The sequence below is a fragment of the Siphateles boraxobius genome, unplaced genomic scaffold, assembly GCF_051911475.1.
Source record: "Siphateles boraxobius isolate OS27281-9 unplaced genomic scaffold, OSU_SipBor_1 66, whole genome shotgun sequence".
In the NCBI taxonomy this organism is placed as follows: Eukaryota; Metazoa; Chordata; class Actinopteri; order Cypriniformes; family Leuciscidae; genus Siphateles; species Siphateles boraxobius.
The window spans coordinates 13366264-13390508 of NW_027509193.1; the positions used below are offsets into that span (position 1 = coordinate 13366264).

General features: G+C 35.8%; 3 protein-coding genes across 5 annotated transcripts in view; 1 reads left to right on the plus strand and 2 right to left on the minus strand.

The window, feature by feature from the left end:
• st8sia6 (ST8 alpha-N-acetyl-neuraminide alpha-2,8-sialyltransferase 6) overlaps positions 1-4583 on the plus strand; it is a 69422-nt gene extending 64839 nt beyond the window's left edge. Inside the window, exons 9-15 of one of the 2 annotated variants that reach the window (XR_013196769.1) lie at positions 839-895; positions 1304-1335; positions 1612-1662; positions 1923-1987; positions 2391-2455; positions 2799-2958; positions 3443-4583. The gene's annotated coding sequence lies outside the window, so the exon portion shown is untranslated. Of the gene's footprint in view, positions 1-838; positions 896-1303; positions 1336-1611; positions 1663-1922; positions 1988-2390; positions 2456-2798; positions 2959-3442 lie in introns of those variants that run through there. The other variant, XR_013196770.1, reaches the window with a different exon arrangement.
• gjc1 (gap junction protein gamma 1) overlaps positions 1-10299 on the minus strand; it is a 37514-nt gene extending 27215 nt beyond the window's left edge. The window contains exon 1 of the mRNA XM_077212413.1: positions 10161-10299. The gene's annotated coding sequence lies outside the window, so the exon portion shown is untranslated. The remainder of the gene's footprint in view (positions 1-10160) is intronic.
• A 5929-nt stretch (positions 10300-16228) lies between these two features.
• Positions 16229-24245, minus strand: part of eftud2 (elongation factor Tu GTP binding domain containing 2) — a 52780-nt gene continuing 44763 nt past the window's right edge. For both annotated transcript variants that reach the window (XM_077212379.1, XM_077212380.1), the window contains 5 exons: positions 22941-23059; positions 22622-22716; positions 22304-22457; positions 16773-16880; positions 16229-16674 (listed from right to left, as the gene is read on the minus strand). In XM_077212379.1, coding sequence (XP_077068494.1) covers positions 16579-16674; positions 16773-16880; positions 22304-22457; positions 22622-22716; positions 22941-23059 — 572 coding nt within the window. In that variant the 3' untranslated portion in view covers positions 16229-16578. The remainder of the gene's footprint in view (positions 16675-16772; positions 16881-22303; positions 22458-22621; positions 22717-22940; positions 23060-24245) is intronic.

The following is a 24245-nucleotide window of genomic DNA, read 5'->3' on the forward strand; positions in this document are numbered from 1 at the left end:
ATCAACATAACCTCAGGTCACCTCATTATCTCTCTCTTACTCTCCTTATGGACTCACTCTCTCTTCTTTCTTGTTTTGACCTCTACTTATCACCCATGCATTTCTTCATTCTGATCTTGTTTTCTATGGTTCCTGGTACTAACATCTGTCTCAGTTGATCAGATCACAAATGGACAGATTTCACTTCCACTTGAAACACCATGAATCTGTGTCTTTTCTTAAAACATCAAAATTTGTGTTCAGCTGTACCTAGCTAGTGAAGTACAAAACATTTTTGGAGCAATAATTGCATTACGTGCTATGTTGACATTGGCACTATGTTCGCCATTTCACAGTGAAGTAAAGATTTAGTGAAGGTTCTCAATTACGGTTTTCCTTTGGAGGTAAATTCAGCAAGACTGCACTGGGTTTGACATCAATTTCTCCCCTGCAGATAAAAAACAAAACAAAAACACACACACAACACACACCAATTCTCCGGTAGGCCATATGGTCAAAAACCCGATATTCTAGACACATTGTTGGAAAAACTTTCCCTTGCACGTCAGCATTAATATATATACACAGCTTGGCCCTAGAACATCTTTAACATAGTTGTAAACAGTGGAGCTACACTAGCGGTTTTCTAGACATCAAGCTGTAGTCACTGTTCGAAATTACGAGAACCATTACTGGTGTCATCATCTTCTAGTAGGTACTGCAGGAAAGCCCCTGAACACAAAGCCATGAATGCTGACTGGGAGCTGTTGAAGTAGGACAAAAATATTTACAGCTACTCACTGTTGTACTTACTGCATAATACTAATATTCAGGTCTCAAACTATTCTCTGCACTTTAGGGAGGTAAATGATGAGAGCGCATCAAATCCCAAATTCGTAGGCTCCAGCATTCACAGGTTTGACTCTTAATAACACGAATTATGTATAAAATAAGTGTGCCATCATGCACCTTGACAGCTAAATCTAATCCACAGCTGAAGCATATTATGCTGCATCTCCTTTTGTGACATATTAACGCTTCTGCGTGTGCTTTACCGTACCTTTAAAAAACCTTTAAAGCGTCAGCTAAATGTAATATGTAAAACCTTTCTCTATGCCTCCATAATCGTGTCTTAAAACTTTTTTTAGCTTCTTATGCTAAAATATCTCTCACCTGTGTGTGATATTTGGATGGCTTAAATCCATTTTTATAATCCATATTTGAACCTTGTTTTGACCCGTCAGATTTTTTTCTTTGAAGATGAAAATGCTTCCAAGAAGACTAAAAAAAATCTTACTCTGTATTTTGTCTGTTTTTTTTTTAGTACAAAAATCTAAACATTTTCCTGTCCATGAGGTAAGAGATAACTTAAGTCTAAGGGAAAACCAGTTTTTCTTACCTCATATGCACTGTAACAAATTGCTGTAGATTCTACAGCAAAATTCCACAGCAATTTATTGCTTTATCATTTTACAAGTTATTACTGTAATTCGCAATCCATTGTGGGTCAAAAAGAGTATTACAGTAGTTAACAGTATATTTCCATGTCAACTGTAAATTGATTTACAGGTAAGAGTGTTTTCACTGTAGTTAATTTTTACAACAATTTACTGTGATGTGTGATGTGTACAGGAGCAGAGCAAAAAGAGTTGAAGATAAAAGGCACTATTTACTAAATTTCTGGTAAGTTAACTTAAATTTACGTCCATAAATATTATAATCGAATGTATTACTTAATGCTCTTTAAGCGATTAAAATTTTGAACAGAATTCATGACATAGGCATGTCAGATGCAATTAATTTATCGACTTGTTAACAACTGCGTGTTATCAGGACATATAGTGGGATGTAAAAGTGTTTGATTCCAATATTTTTCCCCCCGAAACGTTACGTTTATTTAGTAAGTAAAAGAATGTGTCTTTAATTTATATGTTTTGTTTCAGGCGAGGCATAGAATTGCGACGGGGCGCGCCATAAGAGTGGTGAGACGAAGCTGGACTGTTACAAGGTAAAACGGACGAATGCTGCAGTTTGTTACAGTTTTATTCGCATTTGCTCTCAAGAGAGTATTTTTAGAGCATTTACAGTTTGGCAGACAAGACAAATCCACTGAAGTGTTGGTGAGACAAAACTACATGCAGGAAATACGCACGTGCAGTAAGCTTCGCTGATGAAAAACATTAGAATATATGATTTTAACATCGTTGGATGCTGCTATTTTCTCATTTATTTTACTAGTTTGGATTTAATTCTTATTGAGAGCAATTAATTTTATCGACTTGTTAACGGCTGCGTGTTATCAGGACATTTAGCGGGATGTAAAAGTGTTTGATTCCAATATTTTTCCCCCCGAAATGTTACGTTTATTTAGTAAATGAATGTGTCTTTAATTTGTAATTTTTTTGTTTCAGGCGAGGCATAGAATTGCAATGGTGCGCGCCAAAACAGTGGTGAGACGAAGCTGAACTGTTACAAGGTAAAACTTATGGATGAATGCTTAAGTTGGTTACAGTTTTATTCGCATTTGCTCTCAAGAGAGTATTTTTAGAGCATTTACAGTTTGGCAGACAAGACAAATCCACTGAAGTGTTGGTGAGACAAAACTTTCACGTGCATTTAGCTTTCTTGACGAAAAACATTATAATTTTTTGTTTTGTTACTGTGTTAAGCATAAACTAATTTTAAAAGATAAGTATTGATTTCTGATCAAATAAGTAATTTTGCTTCTCAAGTAAATGTATCTTGATTTAAGAATGTTTAGATATTTGTACTGGAAAACAAGAAAAAAAATACTGAGTAAGAAAATCCATTTTTGGCAGTGAAAGGAAGAAGGAAAGAAAAAGAGAAGAAACACACAATAGTACCATGAAGTGAGGCACAGCTCAGAATGAGTATAGGACATATTTCAGTCTCCATGGAAACGATGACTTGCCATAGAGGGGATTTCTCCAAAATCTGAGCTTTAGGCGTTTGATCAAGGTATGTGCGTGAATGTGTGTCTGTGTGTGTGTTTTTAGAGAGAGAGAGAGAGAGAGATAGAGAGAGAGAGAGAGAGCAGCAGTAGCAGCTGTGTTCCTCCACTGACGACTCACAATCCCATACCTGCAGATGATTCCATAATAAATGAAATGCATGCTGCATAAAAACGGAGATTAGACTCTAACAATGGAATTCCATTTCCATGGACACAATCATTTCCAAAGGCAAACAATGAAATTCCATTACAGTTTAGAGTGCATTAAACCATAGTAAAATTCAGTTGTTTGCCTCAAGAAAAATATTTTCAGAAATTGCCCTCTACGTAGTAATAAATCCTCCAGCAAATGTTTTCTTTTTCTCTCTTTCCTCTCTACCTTACACACTCTTACAGTATAAACACCCCGTCAGACAATATAAATCAACAAAGTTTGAAAGTAGGAGAATCTCCATGGAACGCGTCTCACCTCCTTTTCTATTTTTACAGTTGATTTAAAGCTTGTTTGTCTGAGGAGCACTTGTCTCTCTTTCCCCTTACCTCTACTTCTACCCCTAACTGTTATAAATACATCAAGCTATTTAAAACTAAAGAGAGATTTAAGGTTCAAGGACAGAGGGGATCAAAATGAGTGAGAAGGCCAGGGAGGAAGAGCTGCGGAGCAAATGCAAAGATGCTGGGTTAGCGTTAGCACGCTAGCATATGTGTCGCCGGCGGGCTTTTTCCTCGTCTGGAGCACATGGTGACCCTGCGCTCTGATTGGCTCGGCCCTTGTGGCCATGGAAACCCAGCCATGGGTGAACATGCCCCCTCTGAACATGACTTGGGGAAAAGACAGGAAACAAGGACATCACTCTTTCACACACACACACACACACACACACACACACACACACACACACACACACACACACACACACACACACACACACACACACACACACACACACACACACACACACACACACACACACATCCTGTCTAATACTTTTTGACCTGTGTTGGAAGACTCGTGTTTATGTTGATGATGCAACCAAGGGGTCTGTCACTGTGCTCATGGCAGGATCACTGAGGGGGAGTTAGAGGTGAACAGAGAGGAGAAACAGATCACATGGAAATGAAAAAGAAATAAAAAGTGCAAGAACGCCTTGTTTTTCTTCCTTGTAATTCATTGTTAATTTACTCCTGTTGTAAAAGCACAACTATCATAACACTTCTAAGGAAGTATTCACTTCACAGAGCCAGATACTCTCCATGTGTATTGTAAGAGCCATATTTCATATTTCAAAATGTATATTTTTATTATGTAAATTTGATACAATCATTATTTATGTTAATTAGTAATTTCCTGTTGAATATACTTCTTTGCTTTATATTTGTTCTTTCCGCGCATGTGCAGTAACGTCCATTTTGTAGCACATATAAAAAAGTTTGAAGCTCATGCAATAAGTGCAGATGCTCGTTGGGAGAACACAAAGCTTTTGACCGTTTATTATAGCATAAATTGCTTTATAAATATAGTATCTCTTCAAACAAGTTGTTGAGAAGACATTGCTGCACAAGAGGATTATGCTGTATGTAAGAAATGTGATTCTTTGTTGATTTGAAAGAATAAACAGTGATAAACGAACTATATGGATTTCGAGTGTGAGTACAAGGCTAGAAGATACGCGTCAAAACTTGTGGAATAAATAGAAGACGTTCACATGTCCCGTACATGTATGTTCGTTTTGGCAACTACCCACATTATATTTGCTTTACTGAGTGAAACAGCCCCAGTTAAGTAAATACTAAACAAAACAATATTATTATTTTAAGCATACGTTTTTTTTTGTTTTGTTTTTTTGTTAAAATGAATGTGTACCTTTAATATGTTGTCATAAACATCCAGTCAGAGACAGAGTCAGATGTTGATTCAACTGACGGATTGAGCAAGTAATTTGTTAGACTGATTTGAGTCAATGACTGTGATTTTTTTGTCTGATTTAGCAACAGCACCAGAACAAACAAGCCATTTAAACATGAATCTGATACACTACTCATGTTTTTCTTTTTTTCTTCTTCTTTTTTTGTTGTTGCTTGTAGCCAGCAAAGACAACCCAACAAAAAGAGTATAATTTTAGATTTGCATTTATAATATTAAACTTCACATTTTATAAGTATTATATTAACAATTAATTAATATTTTTAAAATAAATTACATGCATGTGAATTAAAAAAAAATATATATATATAAAAATAGCACCCATCCTTCTTGTCAAGCCCTTATGTACTTTTTAGAATGGAACATTTTCCCCATCACAAATCAGATGACAAACTTTAAAAAATGATTATTTTTTTAATTATTATGACAAGAAATAAATGAATAATAATTTAAATAACCGTAATTTTTAAATAAATTAATTCACTATGGTACTGTACATTCAGAAGCACTGCAAACACTTCAGATGGAATGTGTTTAAATAACTCACTAACAGGGTGCATATCCTGGGGGAACATTTGGGGATTATATCAAACTGTCACTATAACTGTCAGTATTGTAAAATGTCCTGGTTGTTTCTCCTCCAGTCGGACATGAGATCTACGCCTCTGCTCTACACTCATATCACCCAAGCAAGATAGACAGAGAGGAAGAAATGCACAGAGTCTGCAACTTAATATATTTCTTAAGTACAGTGTTAATTTTGACAGGAAATTTTGATTTAGTTTTAGTCATAGTCTTAACTAAAATGCTTTTTAGTTTTAGTCATTTTATCTCCATCTGAATTGTTTTAATCTCGTTTTACTAGACTAAATATCACATGATTTTAGTCAACTAAATCTACAGTAGATTTAGTTGACTAAAATCTAAAGGGTTTAGTTAAACTGCAATGCATCAATTAAGCATTTCTCTAAAATGTCCAAACTCATGATATACTCCTGGAGAAAACATCTATTAACCTGTTAATATGAACGATATTAAGGTTTGAACATGCAATACAGACACAGATTTAACTACTGACATATAACATCACTTTATTTATCTTAAAATGTATTCATTCATTTGTCTTTTCAATAACTAATGATATATGCATTTTTTATAACAACTTGCATCATTGTTTATTTTTTAAAGTAGACATATTTATATTTAATATAAATTAAATATAGATGAATCCTTTTATTTTTCTTTTGTTATTTGATTAACATTAATGACAGCAGCAGGTTTATTAGACTGCTGTCACTTTAAGGCTGAATGCAAGGATCCAATACACTGATACAAATCCGATGTTCACATTCCCTTAAGACATAACTGACTGCGTTTAAGTGAATACTCGCCAAAAAATATATTTTTACATAATTTTCAGCGTATTTGTCCATTTATCCATGAAAGAGAGCTCAATTCTCTATTCGTGTGCTGAGAGGCGGCTTTCTGTCACATCGTCACGCTTTTTCAGATTTATTGTCTTTTATGTCTGATTTATGTCTGCTCTTCTCTTTCTCCCAGACGTTTACATTTTTTAGTGTAGGCCAACTTATGTTCCGCTGGGTAGATCAGAACTTTACAATTCAAATGTGCGCATCTACAACGCAGGACATCAGTTCTGACTGCATAATTTCCCAAATCGTCTCTCCCTAACATTATTGCCTCATTTTTATTAGTTGACAAAAATGTCAATAGATTTTCATCATAGATTTAGTCTATTTATTTTTAATAAGTCAGTGTAAAAATGAACACTGGTTCAGTATGCTTTTTCTTACTCTGTATTTCACTATCTCTTTTTGACAGCACCCAGACCTGGCTGGGTCAACAGAGCACATGTACTTGTCTTTGAAACAGGTTGTGTCACCACAGAGACTTGTGTATGAGAAAGAGAAAGATTCGAAAGAGATGATATTGGGCAGGCCATGGGAGGGAAAGCTGTAAATCAGGATGGCTTGTGTTTGTGTGTGTGTGTGCGTGTGTGTGTCTGTGTTTTACGTGGCCTCGGTTGTCTCAGTGTGTCCTGTCTTTGCGGTCATCCCTTGCTGTCAGATAGCATTAATACTGACTGCAGATTTACTCACTCAGCCACAGAAGCTGAGAATGCACACTCACGTGTTTGTCTGTGTGTGTTTTGGATGGCAAAGGTTCACTTCGGCACTGAGCTGAGTGGAAGAAAAGAATCATATGAGACTTCTTCCCACTGGGAATGTCACCGAGGATCTATAACTACACACACACATAAAAGACGCATGCTGCGTCTATGGTGTGTGTGCATCAGACAGAATGATGGAGTCATTATGAATCACCATGATGATAAGTACAGCAGTCCTTTGTACGAAACACAGTGTGCACACAGAAACTCACATAATGCATTACAGATTCTCTTTATAGTGTGTGGATGGTTGGTGATCAAATGTTACAAGAAGAGGGCATGATAACCATTCTACATATACTACATATCTGTTCGCCATCGTTCATTTTAATCTCCATATGGATGATAGATTGACATTGACTTTGTAACAGACTTGCTGAGAGGCTTCAGAGCCTCCCCATATATCTGATGTCGCCTCGATCTGGGTGGTCAAAACTGGCCTTGACCAGCCGGAACGAAGCAGTCTGTTTTGTCTCTTGATGCGTGTGTATGTTCACAACACATTAGAAAGCTGTACACAGGCCAGGTTCCTCAGATCAGGCTCCTGGACAATAGTGTGCATGAACGTGTGTGTAATTGCATGCCAGACAGAATGTGCTCCTCATCACTCTTTTACCCAAGCAAAGTGCAATTTCCATTCCTTCCTGTACTATTTTTCTTTCTACAGTACAGTCCAAACGTCTACTGTGTGTATGCATGTAATAAGTCACATAGAAACACTGTTGTCTCACACTTATGTCCTCCTGGTAGACTTGGGATGAAAAAGAGAAAAATAGAAAACAAAGAAAAATAAAATATGATGGGTGTATGCGTGAGAGGGTGTCTTGACATGGCATAAAGGCATTGTGTCTGTACGCAGAACACTCACAAAATGCAGAAATGTTTGAATTTAAAAATGCTAATTATTCATTAAATTTTTTATTAGATACGATCTTTAAGTGGAAATCTTATAACATATATTTAATAAACAGGTGTTTCTTAAACTATTGGCACTTTTTTGTTATTAGGAGCAAAATTGTTTGTTTAGCACTCTTTGTTTCATTTTTTAGGAGAGATTTTCATTGTTTAAGATTAAAAGTTTAGGTCTGTTACAGGTGGAAAGTAAAATCTATACATAAAAAAAAAGATTAATTTAAGGCATGGTAAAAAGAGTTTCATTTTAATCTGACCTTTGTCAATTAAAAAAAATTAAAATAAGAATTTATAAATATATTATTTTTGGATATGATTTTTCAAAACTCACTGACGCCTTTAACATGGCATTATGCAAGCTTTTCAGAGTCATAAATGAAAATCAGTGGGAAAATCAACAGCTTCTCATGACTGATTATTTAAGCAAGTGGTCATTGTAATTTGAAATAAAATGTGTGAGCAGGCCATACATATAAGGTGCCTACAAAAACAAAGAAACTTGAAATGCAAAGAGAGAGAGAGAGAGAGAGAGAGAGAGAGAGAGAGAGAGAGAGAGAGAGAGAGAGAGAGAGAGAGAGAGAGAGAGAGAGAGAGAATATGCAGAATGAAGGCGTAGGCAATTTGGAGTGAAGTGAATGTATGATTGAAAATCACAAAGTATATTGGCTATACTTCAGTATCAGATAAAAACATGTGTTTTCGATGGTTTTAAGATGACCGACAGTTATAGATGGATTGTCTATGACACATTACAATCTGCCTGATGTGAATTTTAACAATTGACAAAACAGTTGCACTAAATCCTATTAACAGCTTTTTTTATGAAATAATATAGTAGAAAAAAAATTAAATAAATGCTAGAGGTATTTTGTGACTTTACGCACCACCACCCCACCTCTGCTAATTAAATACTTTTCATGCTCCAACATCAGCTAATTGCCTTAATCAGATGTTTTGGTGCATAGCTGTTACAAATACCTGCAAGGCTTGTTGCTGTGGAGCAACAGCAGTACTGTACAGTGAATGTTTAACTGAAAAAACACTTAAAGACGTTAAACAGACAGACTCAGACCAAACAATAAATAAAACTAGCTGGTCACTAAAAAACAATGCATCTAATGCCTTTTGCAAAACAATGGCAAAATCAATCCTCTCCAAAACAAAGACAGCTAACACTTTAGTTTAGGGTCCAATCCTCACTACTAACTAGTTGCTTATTGGCAGTTTATTAGTAGCCTACTAATAAGTGAATATTAATGCCTTATACTGCATGACCATAATATCATACCCAATACAACTTAACAGCTTACTAACTATTAATACGCAGTAATCAGGAGTTTATTTGATGCAAAAGTCGCAGTTAATAGTTAGTTAATAGTGAGAACTAGACACTACACTAAAGTGAGACCCAAAAACGTTTTTATTCCCAAACTATATTCTGAAAGCATGGACATGAGGGAGGGAATTTCCTGGAGATCTCTGCTTTAATTGAGGGTAACTTTAACAAGTATCTTCCTCTTTTTTCAATCATAACTTATTTTATTTTTAATTCAGCTGTTGTCGTGATTATTTATTAAAGAAATAAAAAACAGAGAGAAAGACCAAGAGAAAGGAAAAAGAGAAAAATATATGATGTTGTCTCAAGTTTTAACTACTTTATGCTCCGTCATCAACACATAAAATACATAAAATATGAAGGCTATATAAAGTATAAACATGTCCATCTCTTCACGTAGGCTATAGGCTACTTTACTGCGCACAACGGCACCACAGAAAACATTTAATAAAATCTCAACTAAATACACAATTTCAGCTTTCACTCTAAGACCAAGTAAAACCAGTGAAAAAAAGAAACTGTTAAGTCTGTAATGCCGTTTTGTTTCTGTTAGCAGAAAATAAATAAATAAATAAACCAAACCCGTCGTGGGTAAAAGTGTCATTATTTGCGATAATTTCTTACAGCGGTAGCTGCTAACCACACTATCAATGCGCCGGGTTTCACACAAAAGTACATGTTTAATTGTCTTCATTAAAATAGGCTATGCTATAGAATTGCTTGATATTCATCATAACCTCGTCAAAATGTGGTAACGCGCTTCAGTTCTGTCATTCACGTGCTGTTTCTCCACACACATTATCTTGTTATTAAAATTCAAATATGGCTGAAATGTGATTCTTACCGCTCTGCGAGTCTGTGATGATTATTTTATGGAGAAGGATGCCGAAATGACGGAAGGTCCCAGTATTTTAATCGCTGCCCAAGTCCTCCGTTGTTGAACCTCGCCTTCGCTTCTGTCTTGTCACCGTTGAACCCTTCACGAGACCTTAGAGCGTGACTGAAATTATCCGAATTTTATCATACTGTTCTGTAACAAGCTCTATTTTCCGAGGCATTGTGAGTGTTGTAAATGTTCATTTGCCATATGTCGTTCTGTTCATAAATTCCGTTTGATAAATTCAGTCATTTCGAAGAAATCACTGCTGATGCTCGCTCACCGCTGAATTCATTTTCGCGCGTCTAGAGAGAGATAATAGACAGCCTCGTGCCCGTATTTACCTGGCGAAATATTCTCTCGCGCTTGAAGTGTCATTTTTAATCGCGCGCCTAAAGTCACTCAATTCATTGCACACGTGCGACCTATCCATCCTATTAACTGTCAAAAATAAATGACTACGATTTCAAGTGGTGTCCGCATCTCCTCTCCGTCCTCGCGGGGAGGCTGGGACACAATGACTGCTTGCAGGGCTTTTACCCACGCCACTTTTTCGGTTGTTTATAGTAGAGAAAGACAAAAGTGCACGTCCTTGTCTGAGGGATGCTACGGCGTATAAAACTGAAGGGGAAGCATGACGGATGGTTGCACACTGACAAGAGGCATTTCTGACGTTCACAAAAGTGGAAGACTGATTGACTTGGCGCAAGCACGATGCGCGCTGCCGCCCGCTCATGCATGATTTCCTTTGGACATTAAAAGCCGGTGTGTTCTAACTTCAATTTAATCTGTTAATTAAATTATTTGACATTTGTAGTAAATTGTTTTAATACATTTAATAAGTTGTTCTAGAAAATTATCAGAGAAAATAAAGCAAAACCTGAAACATTGGATAGGTTTTAACTTTTAAACAGAAAAATATAATTTTCTTTTTTTATGATTCCTACCAACATACTGTTATTGTACTCTTAGTCCATTATTTCCTTCAGCTTAATTTAGACTTCTAATACCTGCCCAGCCCTATATCCTCAATCAGTATTTGAGTTGATAGTTCTTACCCTGAAACCGTGTTCCATCAGTCTCAAGTCTAAACGAGCCATTGTATCCTCTCCATCGGCTTCTCTGACATTCAGGCACTCTGACAGGAACTTTGACAGGCTAACTGGTTCAGATGCATTGGCTGACATCTTACACAGACAGTGACATTGGAAATGGGGTTTCCTCCAAACCAGAGGCATCTCTCTCTCCCTGTTTTCTTTTTGTTCTGTCTCTCTCTCTTTCTCACTTGTCAAATGATGGCAGGGCTTAGGTTGGTAAGAGTCCAGGGCATGAAATAATTATTGTTGCTAGGATGGCATGATCAAACTGTTCACATAGTTTTGACTGGGAGGTAGGGTGAAATCAGGCTTCCAAAAGTTTGTGTAGCCTACTCTGTGGTTTTGATGAACATAAGGGTTTTCGGCATATGGTGCTCAAAAACAGCCTGAAGTGACACGGAGGGCTCCAGTACTTCTCTTTGTCACATTATCTTGTGGTGTCTGCCAGAAATTCCCTGGCGCCCTGTTTAACATGAATCTCTCACTCTGACTTGTGGGAAAGGAGAAGGGAGGCAACACTGAGACGTTGGATCAAGATGGTGACATTGTCACATCAAATCACTCCATTAATCACTCCATTAATCTGTCACTCAATGTGATTGAACAAATGATCAGACATCCACCGCTCATTTCAGAGATTTTCTTTCTACCATTGTGTAAAGTCGAAATGCCAGAGTTGAATCCCAAAACGTTCTTCAACCTCTAAAATATAATTTTAGGATATTCACATTGTGATTGAAATTCCATTTATTATCATGACATTACAGTCATCATAACCAATATTTTGACAGTATCACATTTTCGAACACTTTATTACATATTCATTATATTTATAAATTTTTATGAAATATTAAATTAATATTTTGTATGCATTTTGTGAAGTTGTGCCTGGAGTGTAAAACGAATGTATGCGTTCCATGTTTCAATTGTATCATTTGTTATAATGCAATATAACTGTCACGGTTTGGGTTTTGTTCCTCGTTCCTGTTTCATGTCATGTGATCCCTTGTTCAAGTCATGTGATCCTCTAGTGTGTTCCCTTGTCTGATGTTGTTATTGGTTCGTTGTTTAATTGTTCACAGGTTACCCTTGTCTTGTAATTAGTCTGTGTATTTAAGCCCTCATGTTTGCCCTGTGTCTTTGTCTAGTATTGAATGTTTCTTGTCCAGGTTTCCTGTCATTGTTCTTCTGTTTCATGCCTTGCCTTTGTTTTATGTTTGATTATGTTCTGAAGTAAAGTTGCATTTGAGTTCTCAACCAGCTTGCCTCCAGTGGATTCATTCATTACAGAAACATACCTAATTACCAAATTGCTGGCACTTTGAAAATGGACCAATACAATCCTTTTGAACACAATGTAGCCAAGTGTGGAGGATCTGTTTTGAAATCAAATGTGTATTTTTCAACATGATAACGATCCCAAAAACACAGCACATGCAACAAAGCTGTGCTCAATAAGTTCATGCTTAGCATTTTGAAGTCTTGAGTGGTCTCCTCAGTCCCCTGACCTTTGAGCCATTGAAAACCTTTGGGAAATTATAAATCTGGATTGTGATAAGCCATGCAGGTCTTTCGATGAAGCTCAAATTTGAGAAGAACTTAAGGAGGATTGGAAAGAAGTTTAGCAGACAGCATGTACAAAGTTTAATGAGTCAATTCCCAGGAGAATGGCTGCTGTAATCAAAAACAAGGGAGAAACAACAAAATAACTGATTAAATTGTAGTCAGTGTATTCTTTATTTTCTGTAAGCTTTTTTTTCTTTGCTTTTTTTTTGCATAATACAAAAAAATCCAGATTTAATTATATGTTGGTGTGTACCTCTCTTGCCAAATAATTTTGTCATTTTAATATCTTAACCAAGTTCAGTGTATTCTTCTTCCCAACATATTTATCATATTCTGATTGTTTAATAGAACATGAAGTGTCCTTAATAAGTATTGTGCAAATATCCCCTCCGGACATCACTTTTTGTCCACTACTGTACATCAGATTTGTTGCTAGCAATTCATAAAGTCTAGCTGCATACCCCTTCAGGCTGTCTGGGAGGGGTGAGGAGTCTAAGTTGCAATATCTAGCTACAGGGGTGCCTCAGGGCTCAGTGCTTGGACCACTTCTCTTCTCCATCTACATGTCATCATTAGGTTCTGTCATTCAGAAACATGTTTTTTCCTATCACTGCTATGCTGATATCACACAACTCTACCTCTCATTCCAGCTAAATAATACAACGGTAGCTACTTTCATCTCAGCCTGACAGACATTTTCGGACTGTATGAAGGAGCACCACCTTCAACGCAACCCAGAGCTGCTTGTGATCTCGGCCAACCCATTAATATTAACACTTTCTATTCTATTCTATTTCTATGTTATCTATTTATATATGCTGTTGATTTGATTACTTCTGCTGTCCTCCTCAATTTGAAGTCGCTTTGAATAAAACCATATGATGAATGATTAAATGTAAATGTTAAAACAGTAGGCATATGTATACAATGCAGTATGCAGTTAGCAATATGTTGCATTCCAAACAAAGCCCATGCACTCTATATGTCTTTTATATTGCTGCAAGAAACGCTGCCCTCATGTGGTGTCATGACTGGGATCTTTGCAGTTCTTATGACAGAGGTTCATGAAGAGGTTAAGGTGTGAGTGGAGAAGAGATGTGAAAGAATTAGAGGAGAAAAAAGCAGTAGTAATTTAACTGGCCATGCAAGGAGGCATGACTTACAAGCCTAGTTCCCTCAAAAACAATAATTTACGTTGTTCCAAACCCGTATGCTTTTCTTGATCATGAAAGGGGGAATTAGGCAGAAAATAAATGTTCCTCTTTTCCAAATCATTAAAATTAAATGTTGACCAGTGTCTTTGAAGCTCCAAAAATGAAAAAAAATAAATAAAATCATATAAAAAACTAGTAACATTTAGCCCATATCATTATTGCACTCATACAGGTCATACAGTATAATCATACAGGTTTGGATATTAAAGATATAAAAGTCTAATAAATAGAAACATTCATTCTTGAACACTGAACCAAAGCAATGTTAAAGCACTATGGAACAATACCAGATTGTCAACGCCATCTTTTTTGATTGGCTGAGCTAGAATGGAGGAATTATGTCATTGGATGGAAGAAAACGTCTGGAGATACAAGCTGCCAGAGAGGTAAACATGCTTAAATACAAAAGCTTATACTGACAGCAATGTGAAAGTCAACGTAAAGCAAATATTTGACTTATTACTTAGAAATGAACTGTACATATTTCTGCGTTGTGTCAATCATGAAGTGTGTCTAACTACTTTGTGAAAGTATTATGACAGTTTTCTGACTCTGTGTAGAATATGTATGTGTACATGCAGTGTGACTGTGTGAATCCCAGGGCATCTGCTCTGATGGCAGTGAATGTGAAACGTGCCAAAGCACACATTCACACAGAACCTTTGAGCACAATTAGAAAATCACTGCTAAATATAGAAAAAACACACCAGTAAGCCAAAACCTTAGGAGCAGACATTCAATCAGAATATCATTTCACCATTCATCTTGTGAGAAAGTGATCCTGGTATTCAATCCTTTCTCCCTGTTCTCTCTTTATCTTTTCCCCTTGACATGCAAGTTAAATTTGTTCATTTAACCACTTCACTGCTGACTGGAGTATAAAAACCTTAAATTTTCCACAGGTGTATTTCTTTGTGGTGAGATTAAGAAACACTGTTCTCTGACACGTTTCTGGCAACTATAAGTTTTGACAGATATTTTATTATGCAAGTGCAGTGCACCAGAGAGCCTTTTATAAAGTCTGTCACTCATGCTGCCAGAACCATCTCACATATTTACATCACACACACACAAACACACATCATTCATGAAAGCAGCAGCAACGTAGTCCGACCTGATTATTCATCACCATTTTACCCAATGACACATGCATGGAAACTCCCCGTCTCGGAATTAAATCAGATTCCCTCTGACATTCAGAAAGTTCTCTTCAGCCAGACTGATTAGATAAAATAATGTAAAAAATATGGCAGTTAAGTTCAAAATATTAACATACTGTTTACTTCCTTTTTTTAATAGCTTTATATATTTTTATTTTTATAGGGATAACAATAACACTTTATAAGGTCCATTCATTATGGTTAATGCACTAACTAACAATAAGCAATACATTTGTTACAGTATTTATTAATCTTTGTTAATAAAGATATAACTGTTAATTCATGTTAGCTCAGGTACATTAAATACTACTATACAAATTTTGATTTCAATTATGTACTAGTGAATGTTGATTAAGATGAATAAATTAAAGTATTTATATAGTTAATGTAAACTAATGCTAACAAATTAGACCTTATTGTAGTGTAACCGGGATAGTACTAAAAAATGTAAATGAAATCATTCATTCACTCTCATGTCATTCTGTATGATTTTCCCTTGTTAAAACTTCATTCATAGATTTATTAGTTTCTGGTTTAGGTTAGTTTAAATGCAGAACTGAACTGAGTTTCATTCAATTCAAATAACCAACTCTCATAACTCACAGGTGAAATCATGAAATACAGAAAGCCCCTGTGACATTCACTTAAATGTCAGACTTATGTCTGTTGAATGGCCTTCACTCATGTCAACCTTCCTCAGTTCTGCTTCTGGCAGACAGTGTCACAGACACAAACCAATCTGTTTTTACCCGTATGTATGCAGATGTACATCTCCTGCCCTTTGTTATGTACTTCAGTTTTATTCTATATTCACTGAATGATCCCTAAGTATCTCCAGTGTTGAATATTCTCCTCCAAAGTTTGAGCAAGCTTTCATACTGCATATCAAAACCACTTTTCCTTCACATCAAAGTGTCTGCAAGCCTTGAGACGTACAATGGCTATCACCTTCATGGATATCACAAAGAATTCATCCATAATGAACTCAAAAACAGATCCACAGGCCAAATCCTTTTAATCAAACTTACAAAAATTATGTAAGATTTTACAGAGATTTTAGACACATTCCAAAAGACTTGCCTGTCCTCGCATCATCTTATACTACAAAAACACTTGTCAAATATAAAAATAAACAGAGCAAGACTGTAAGGATGCACATGGAGGTCACAGGTTAATTTAGGGGAGTTTGAGGTAACAGCAACAGAAATCTGTGTTGATGTTTCTAGCACTTTGCATATAAAAAAAAAAGTTTTTATATTCCATCATACAGAACTGGATTGATTCGTAATAGGGGCAAGTCCGGTAAAGCTGAAAGGGAATGATGGGTAAGTTAAGTTCATTTGTTTCATCACATTGGGTAGTTGAGCACCACATCCTGTTTGGCCAGCTCCAACAACATAGGGTCATCGAAGAACTTGCTGATGCTAACGTCCTCACTCAAACCCTGGAGGAAGAGAGATGATGTTGATATATGATGATATATGATGCATATTCACACTAAACAAGTTGATTGAAACTTCAGAGACGTCAAACATTTCTTACTTTGCGCCTGCGGGTTTTGATCATAAACTCTCTGGCTAGATGAGGGGCCGGCTGAGGCTCCAGAGGACGAATCACAATGCTCTTATCCAGAGGATCACCGGGAACAATCTAGAGTGATGGCAAGAGACAATAATTACTCAGGACAGTCGTGAAAATCTAATACCATGTGACAAACACACACACAGAGACAGTGTTAAAGGCAAAGAGAGTCCGAGATAAGCTGCTGCTGACTCGAACTTCTGCTACTCAACATCAAACACATCAGAGCACATCAACTCTCACTCTCTCACACACACAGACACACGGGAGAATCCTATGTAGTGGTCGACTAAGATATCCGCATCAAAAAAACAATATCAGAGCAGGGTGGCCAATATATATATATATATATATATATATATACACATACATACACTTTATATTTATTTTAATCAATATTTATTAAATTAGAAATAAATTAGAAAACAAATTCTTAAAATAAACATGCTTATACTTTAGATGGCAACTTCTTGAATCTGCAATCCTATTACAGTATTTTTCACAAATAAAGTAATTGTTTAAAAATATATGAATAATAATTAAGTAAACATTTTTCGTGATTTTGATCGTACTGGTAATCATATTTTTTCAAATAAAGACAAGGTTACGCTAATTTTACATACAGCACACAGTGAAAACGATATGAATATGACAGTGGGCAACTAGATACAGCACAGCATATTTTAAAATGAATTTTTCCATCGCGTCTCCTGTAAAGCTGATCTTCTGTTCGCATTCACTCACTTCTCACAGACCGACCGTCACTCGCAGGAACTCGTTTATGCAGAATGTAGGGCTGCAACTATCGATTAATCGGACGATTATTTTTTCGATTAATCGATTAATCGGATAGAAATTAAATTAGATATTTTTTTTTATTGTAACTAAATAAAACCGTAAATCAGGGTATTTATGTGTAAAAGTGTACTTTAAAAAGTGCAAAAGCCACACATTGAGTTTTACTAATATCAATATTTGCATTGTTTTTAATGATAATTGCTGATGGCAAGTTGACAAACATGATTATTGTTAAAAAAATGATATCCAACATATTATGTTTTAACAAAATTTTTGTTAAAACAAATTTACACAGACATGTTGTTCAGATGTGAATATCTGAACTAAAAACAAACTAAAAACATCTAAAATATATAATTCATTTAATTTATTTCAAATTAATTATATATAAGGAATATAAGGATAAAGAATATAATATATATTATATATATAATATAGAAAATAATATAATATAAGGATAAATTGATTAAATAAATATAGAAAGACTGAAAACAATTGTGTGAATGTAGAGCCGCAGTAGATCGCGTTTGAAAAACAATTAAAACTTAGTAGACAAATGCTATAAAAAGAGAACGGAATGGAGGTAACGTTACCCAGCAAGCTAACAGGCTTGAGTAAAGGACAGGAGAAATTATGCATTAGTGCACAAGCATTCGCTGAAAACCACTGAGTACAGTGACTAAAAAACAATATTTTACTGCTGCTGTTATTAACTGCCTTTGTATTTAATGCTTCACTTTGTAAACACCGTTTTAATTTAACCTATTTCTGCGGTAGCGCTATTTTAATCCATCACTTACGTTGGGAGCGAACTGATTGCACAACCTGATGCTCGAGACAAAATACAGACATCCCGGAAGTCCCGGGAGTCTCCCGCATATTGATTGCGGCTCCCTGATGCCCGCGAATTAGTTCAAACTCCCGAAATCTAGAGCGCGCAAGCAAGAGCGCGCATGCGAGACTGCTCCAAACCGTGTAGCGCGCGCGCTCGGCAGAGCGCCTGAGGGAGAGAGACCTTGCGTGTGTGTGCGTACCAGTAAACGCTCCCCGTGACGTAAGCAGACCAACTAATCGATAATGACATTCGTTGACAACGATTTTCATAATCGATTATTATCGATTTTATCGATTAGTTGTTGCAGCCCTAGCAGAATGCTACAAATGCACACTTCACAAGATATCACAGCTGGATTAAATCTGCAAGGTTTGTGAAATTAAATGTTAATTAGATATTAAGAGATTTGTTTAAATTATGTAGATGCGCATTTGTTGAATGTTGACGGTAAATGAGAAAGTATTTTAGCCTGATTGTTTGCCTTTTCTGTTACAAATAATATAAAAGCAACGCTTTACTTTTTCGCATACCATTTACTTTCTATGTTTACCAGTTCTTTCTAACAAAGTTTTAGTTAGATATGACTTTATCAGCATACATTAAAGTAGTACAAAAAAAAATACTACCGTTTCTTAAATATTTCTACATTCCAGATTTTCATTACAGTAACGCATAGAAAATTTTATTGTAATTTTCTATTACTAATTTCAAATGGTAAATCTCATAAGGTTCTTGTAGTAAAAATACTGTAATACAATCTGTAATAAAAAAACAGCAACTGTTAAATAATTTAACAATAGTACAATAGTATCTATTAACAAAACAAACAAAAAAATCATAATTTATCAAAGATCAATTTAAATATATTTCTCACATTACTGTGCTTAATTGCCATACAAAAAGTCATAATAGAATTTCTTTAACTAATTTATCTTTTATTTTCCAATTGGCAAATCTCAGTTTCTCACCGTAAGAATACTTTAATACAATCTTAATAAATAATAAAAAACAGAAAACATTAATAATGTATTAATAAAAATTTAATAAAGGAATAATAATTTAGAAAATAATTAATGTATATTTTCCTATTGGGTCTGCTCGATTATGGAAAAAAATCAATCACGATCATTTTGGTCAGTATTGAAATCACGATTATGTAACAAATTCGTGGTGTTCCCTTGCGTTGCAGCCACTAGCATGTAGCAAATCTTGCACGTAACATGTTTCTGCTCGTTGTCAGATTCCTCAAACTGTTCCCAGACAACGGAGTTGGTTTCGCCTTTTTTGCTCAACAAACGCTGCTGTGACTGCTCTCCTTCTGCCATCTTTACTCGCGCTGAGGTTTTAAATTCCAGCGCATGATATGCATATGACTTGCCTCCCTGACTGTATAGGCTGAGAGAGTTTTTGGCTTCGGGAGGGGCGGATGTGCACGTGTCATTCAGAACACAAGACAAAATAAGAGTGTTCTTGCAAAACAGAACATGGAAAAATAATCGGTTTTACTCTATTTTGGTGATCGTTGGGAGCCAGAATCGATATTCAATTAATTGCACAGCCCTATTTCCTATTTCTATGCTTAATTAAATACCATAAAATTGTCCTTATGAGAAAGAAAGATCATAAAAATCAAAAGTAGAGCCCGACCGATATGGATTTTTGGGGGCCGATGCCGATACCGATATTAGGGAGTAAAAAAAGCCCGATACCGATATATCGGCCGATATTATTTATGTGTATATTATAATACAGTAGCAATATTATTTATGTGTATTATAGTACAGTATACCAGTCAAAAGTTTGGACACTTTCCTATTGGTGTGTACAAACTTTTGATGGGTACTTTACACAGTAGCTATAAACAGAATAAATATATTTTATAAACACGTTTTGCAATGATCACTCAAATGTGGTAATCAAACACTTGTGTGACACAGATATGTAATGGAGGCAGGGGGAATGATAGAATGAGAATTATACAGCTGAGCTGTAACCAAACTAGTTTGCATTGCATGTTATATTATATTATATTATATTCTAAATACTGTTGCATAATCTTCACTAACGACGACTTTGTCTTTTAATTTAGTCATAACTTGTATCAATAAATATATAAAAAGTGTCACTGACAAAACCTTATTATCTTCTATTTTTACTCTAAATTCCTCTAATCTCTACCAGTGGAGGAAGAACTCAGATCTTTTTACTAAAGTAAAATGAATAATATCATAATGAAAACGTTTTTAATTACGTGTACAGTATGTACAGTACTTTTATACTATTTTAAATAATTAGTAAGCAAAATGTACTAAACGTGAAACTAGGCAACTCTTAATGCAAAATGGCCCTATATAAAGTGTTATAATTATATACATTTTTGGAATATTGCTTGATGTTGTAGCGTTATCAGGCAGAATGAGCTTTAACACTGTGTCTACACCGGACGCGGCCGTTACTGCTCGCGTCGCAACAGCTGTTTACCCTAGACAAAGCAGAATCAGTTTACTGTCGGAGATCGCTCGCGCCACGCATTTTAATCAATGTTTCATCAACCAATTGCCTTAATAAATAAGAAGACGGCCTAAATATAGCAGACAATATAATCAGGACTTCTCAGCTGCGCGCTTGCAATAGTCACAAGCTCACACAATACGTGACAGAGGCTTGTAGCAGAGAAATCAATTCTGTGAATTACACTGCGCAAATCACAAGTAGGCTACTACCCACCGGATGAAGAAGGGTTGGCTCTCAGTCTCCACAGGCTACATAAAATATTCATTTTATTTTATTTTTCGTGTTTGCATTTATGAGGAAAAAACAATGTTACAGACGCGACAGTTCAGCACTACGGACGTGAGCGCTCTGAAAGCGGCACTAATGCTTTGAAACTTTGACATAGACATCAAACAGAGAGCACAAAACCTTTCGTTTCAAAGTGAATTTCGTTTTGTATTAATTGTATCTTAATTTTAATCAATGTTTCATCAGCCATTTGCCTGGATTTAATTTATAAGAAGTAAATTTAGCAGACGATAGATAATCTCGACACGGAGGCGCCTGCGGGTGAACTGGAGCTCGTCTCATGAACCGAAACTCAGCGTATAGACCTGAGAATTGAAATATATCTATATTGAAATGTCTACTTTTAAACAGAACAATTCAAAACGAAAGACAGACAGACTCATGTAATCGTATGAAATGTGCATTTCTCTCTGGCGCGTGCTCACTGAAGATCGCGAGTCAGCATCGTCAACTTCATCTTTGGCTGACACTGACTGAAAACACTTGTTTATTAATAAACAATTAAAATGTCTCCTTGCTATATTTGTTGTATTCAAAATCATTATTTTTGCCAGTTCTTGTGACAGCTTTTAGGTGCTTTATTGGCAGCGCCACCCTTACATGAATCAGCGTACCCACATTTTTTAAAATATTCATTTATCGGCCATTATAAATGCCGATACCGATAGTTAGGAAAATGCCTAAAATCGGCCGATAATATCGGCCCGCCGATATATCGGTCGGGCTCTAATCAAAAGGATGCCCATGTCACATTTTTCCCTTAAAAAAACTATAATTTTAAATAAATAAAAATAAGAAATTAAAACTGAAAATCATATTTTGGTTAAAGCAATGGAAGACTTTCTAAAATATTTTTTTTAACCAAAATTTTTTTTTTTTATATTCTTATTAAAAATTCTTATTTTTTAATATTTTTAATATATAATAATATATTATTTTCATTGTGGGTGAAATGGGCGTGTTTTTGACAGGATTTTTTACATACAATCCCTCTTGTACTTATTCAAACGCACGCAAAAGAAAGAGAGAGAAGGAAGAAACGTGGGTGCGATTGTACCTGCCAGTGGTGGAACACACTGAGCGCAAATGCCTGGCCCTGCGTGTGCGTGCGGAGATCGGTTTCAAAACCAAACGAGTCAATAGCTGGTATAAAAGCCTTGATGGTGTAGAGAGGAGAGCCAGGAATTGGGGCATCCTGCGTCACATGACCTCTACGGGACACAGAGACAAGAGATCAGTCAAAGGCTCATTTTAAAAGGAGACCGTCTTTATTAGAGACTTGCTGACTTTTGCTGCCTTGAGCAACAATTTGCTTAATGCGAGTGTGTGTTTACTGACAAGTCAGCAATGTCCTCATTCTGTATGTGTATTTTACCTCCTGCGTGCCAGCACTGTGTACACGGCAGAAACGCAGTCAGCAGGAGCCTGAACCTCCACAAAGTAATAAGGCTCCATCAGCCTGGGCGTGGCCTGCAGAAAACAACCAATCACAAAGTGAGGGAAACAAAACGGGGTGAGTGAGTGAGAAACCCATTACGATAATCCACTTAATTTACTGAACCGATTTAATGGATCACGTAATTAAATGAAACATCCAAAAAGACTAATGGAAACAATGATTAAGTAGAAAAGGAAACAGAGGAAGATGGGAAGAAAGAGAGGTGACTTAACAGAACTATTAAAGGATAGATTACCATGAGAAAGGCAGAGTAGACGACTCTGCGAGCTGTAGGGATGACCTGTCCTCCTCCTCTGTGCAGCGGTTCCTGTGCGATCACGGCATCTAGGATCTTAAACTTCACGTTGCGGATTGCTGAATGCAAGGGTTGACAAAGACACATTTGTTATAGACTATAAAATATATAATATATATGTATGTATATATATATATATATATATATATGCTATGACATTGAATTTTGAATGCACTAATATTAACATTCTGGTTTATATGATAAGCCGATAACTACTGTTTTCCCCCCTCAAAAACACAATTTGATATGTGATAGAAATATTTTCTGTAATGGGTATTTTCAACATTAAAATGTACAGAGAAATGCAGACTAAGGATGCTCAGGTCAAAGGCCATATATACTTAACCAAAAAGTGCTTAACACAGTAGAACTAACAGTCATATGATTAGCTTGGATCATTACAAACCAATTACCAGAACAAATCACAGTGAAGACGACTTGGATGTTGTGGCCAGTGATCTCCCGACTGTGAATAAAACTTAATTTCTACAAAGAGCAACCTGAGAGTCGTGTCAGATATTTGCTGCGTAGCTGTGGAAAAGAAGTACTAAAGATTCTACGGTCAAAAGACCACCACAGAGACAGTGATAGTGTTGGAAGACTATAGAGCCGCCCTCGGGTTTGAGGCTGTAATACTCTGAGTTAGTATTAATGATCCTGTGATGAACCAGCGTACACCTGAGAAGGATGGTGAGAGTGTATAGATGCTAAAGACCTGTGTGCTCTTGTGTGATTGAGGTAGTGATAGTAGCTTCTTGACGGGACGCCGTCACTTTACTTCATGGAAGTATTGTAAGTATCCAGGTAATTGCCTCGAGATACTATGGTTATAATTTAAACAACCGAAAGTTGTTTAAATTGTCCGTGGTGAAGTCAGATTAAATAGGTTGTATTCGTATTAAGAATTTCCACGAAATATGAGCAGTATTTTTTTAAAACATGCAGCAAACATTTTTAAACACATTGAAAAAATACTTTAAATTACCTTTTAAACCGTATTAATCAGACAAAATTTGGTTCAAAGAGTTAATTATGAGCATCCCTAGTTTTTACATTGGTGTTTTTAAAGATTAACTTTAATCTAAACATTAAAGCAAGGAAAATGATCATGCGCAATGTCCAGTACTGACCGATATATGTGAAACATCAACCATTAATGAAATATAGTGGATATGCATTTAAATATTTATTTGTCATTCAAGACCATTTAATTGACTGCATGGTGTTTTTTAACACCTATTTTGC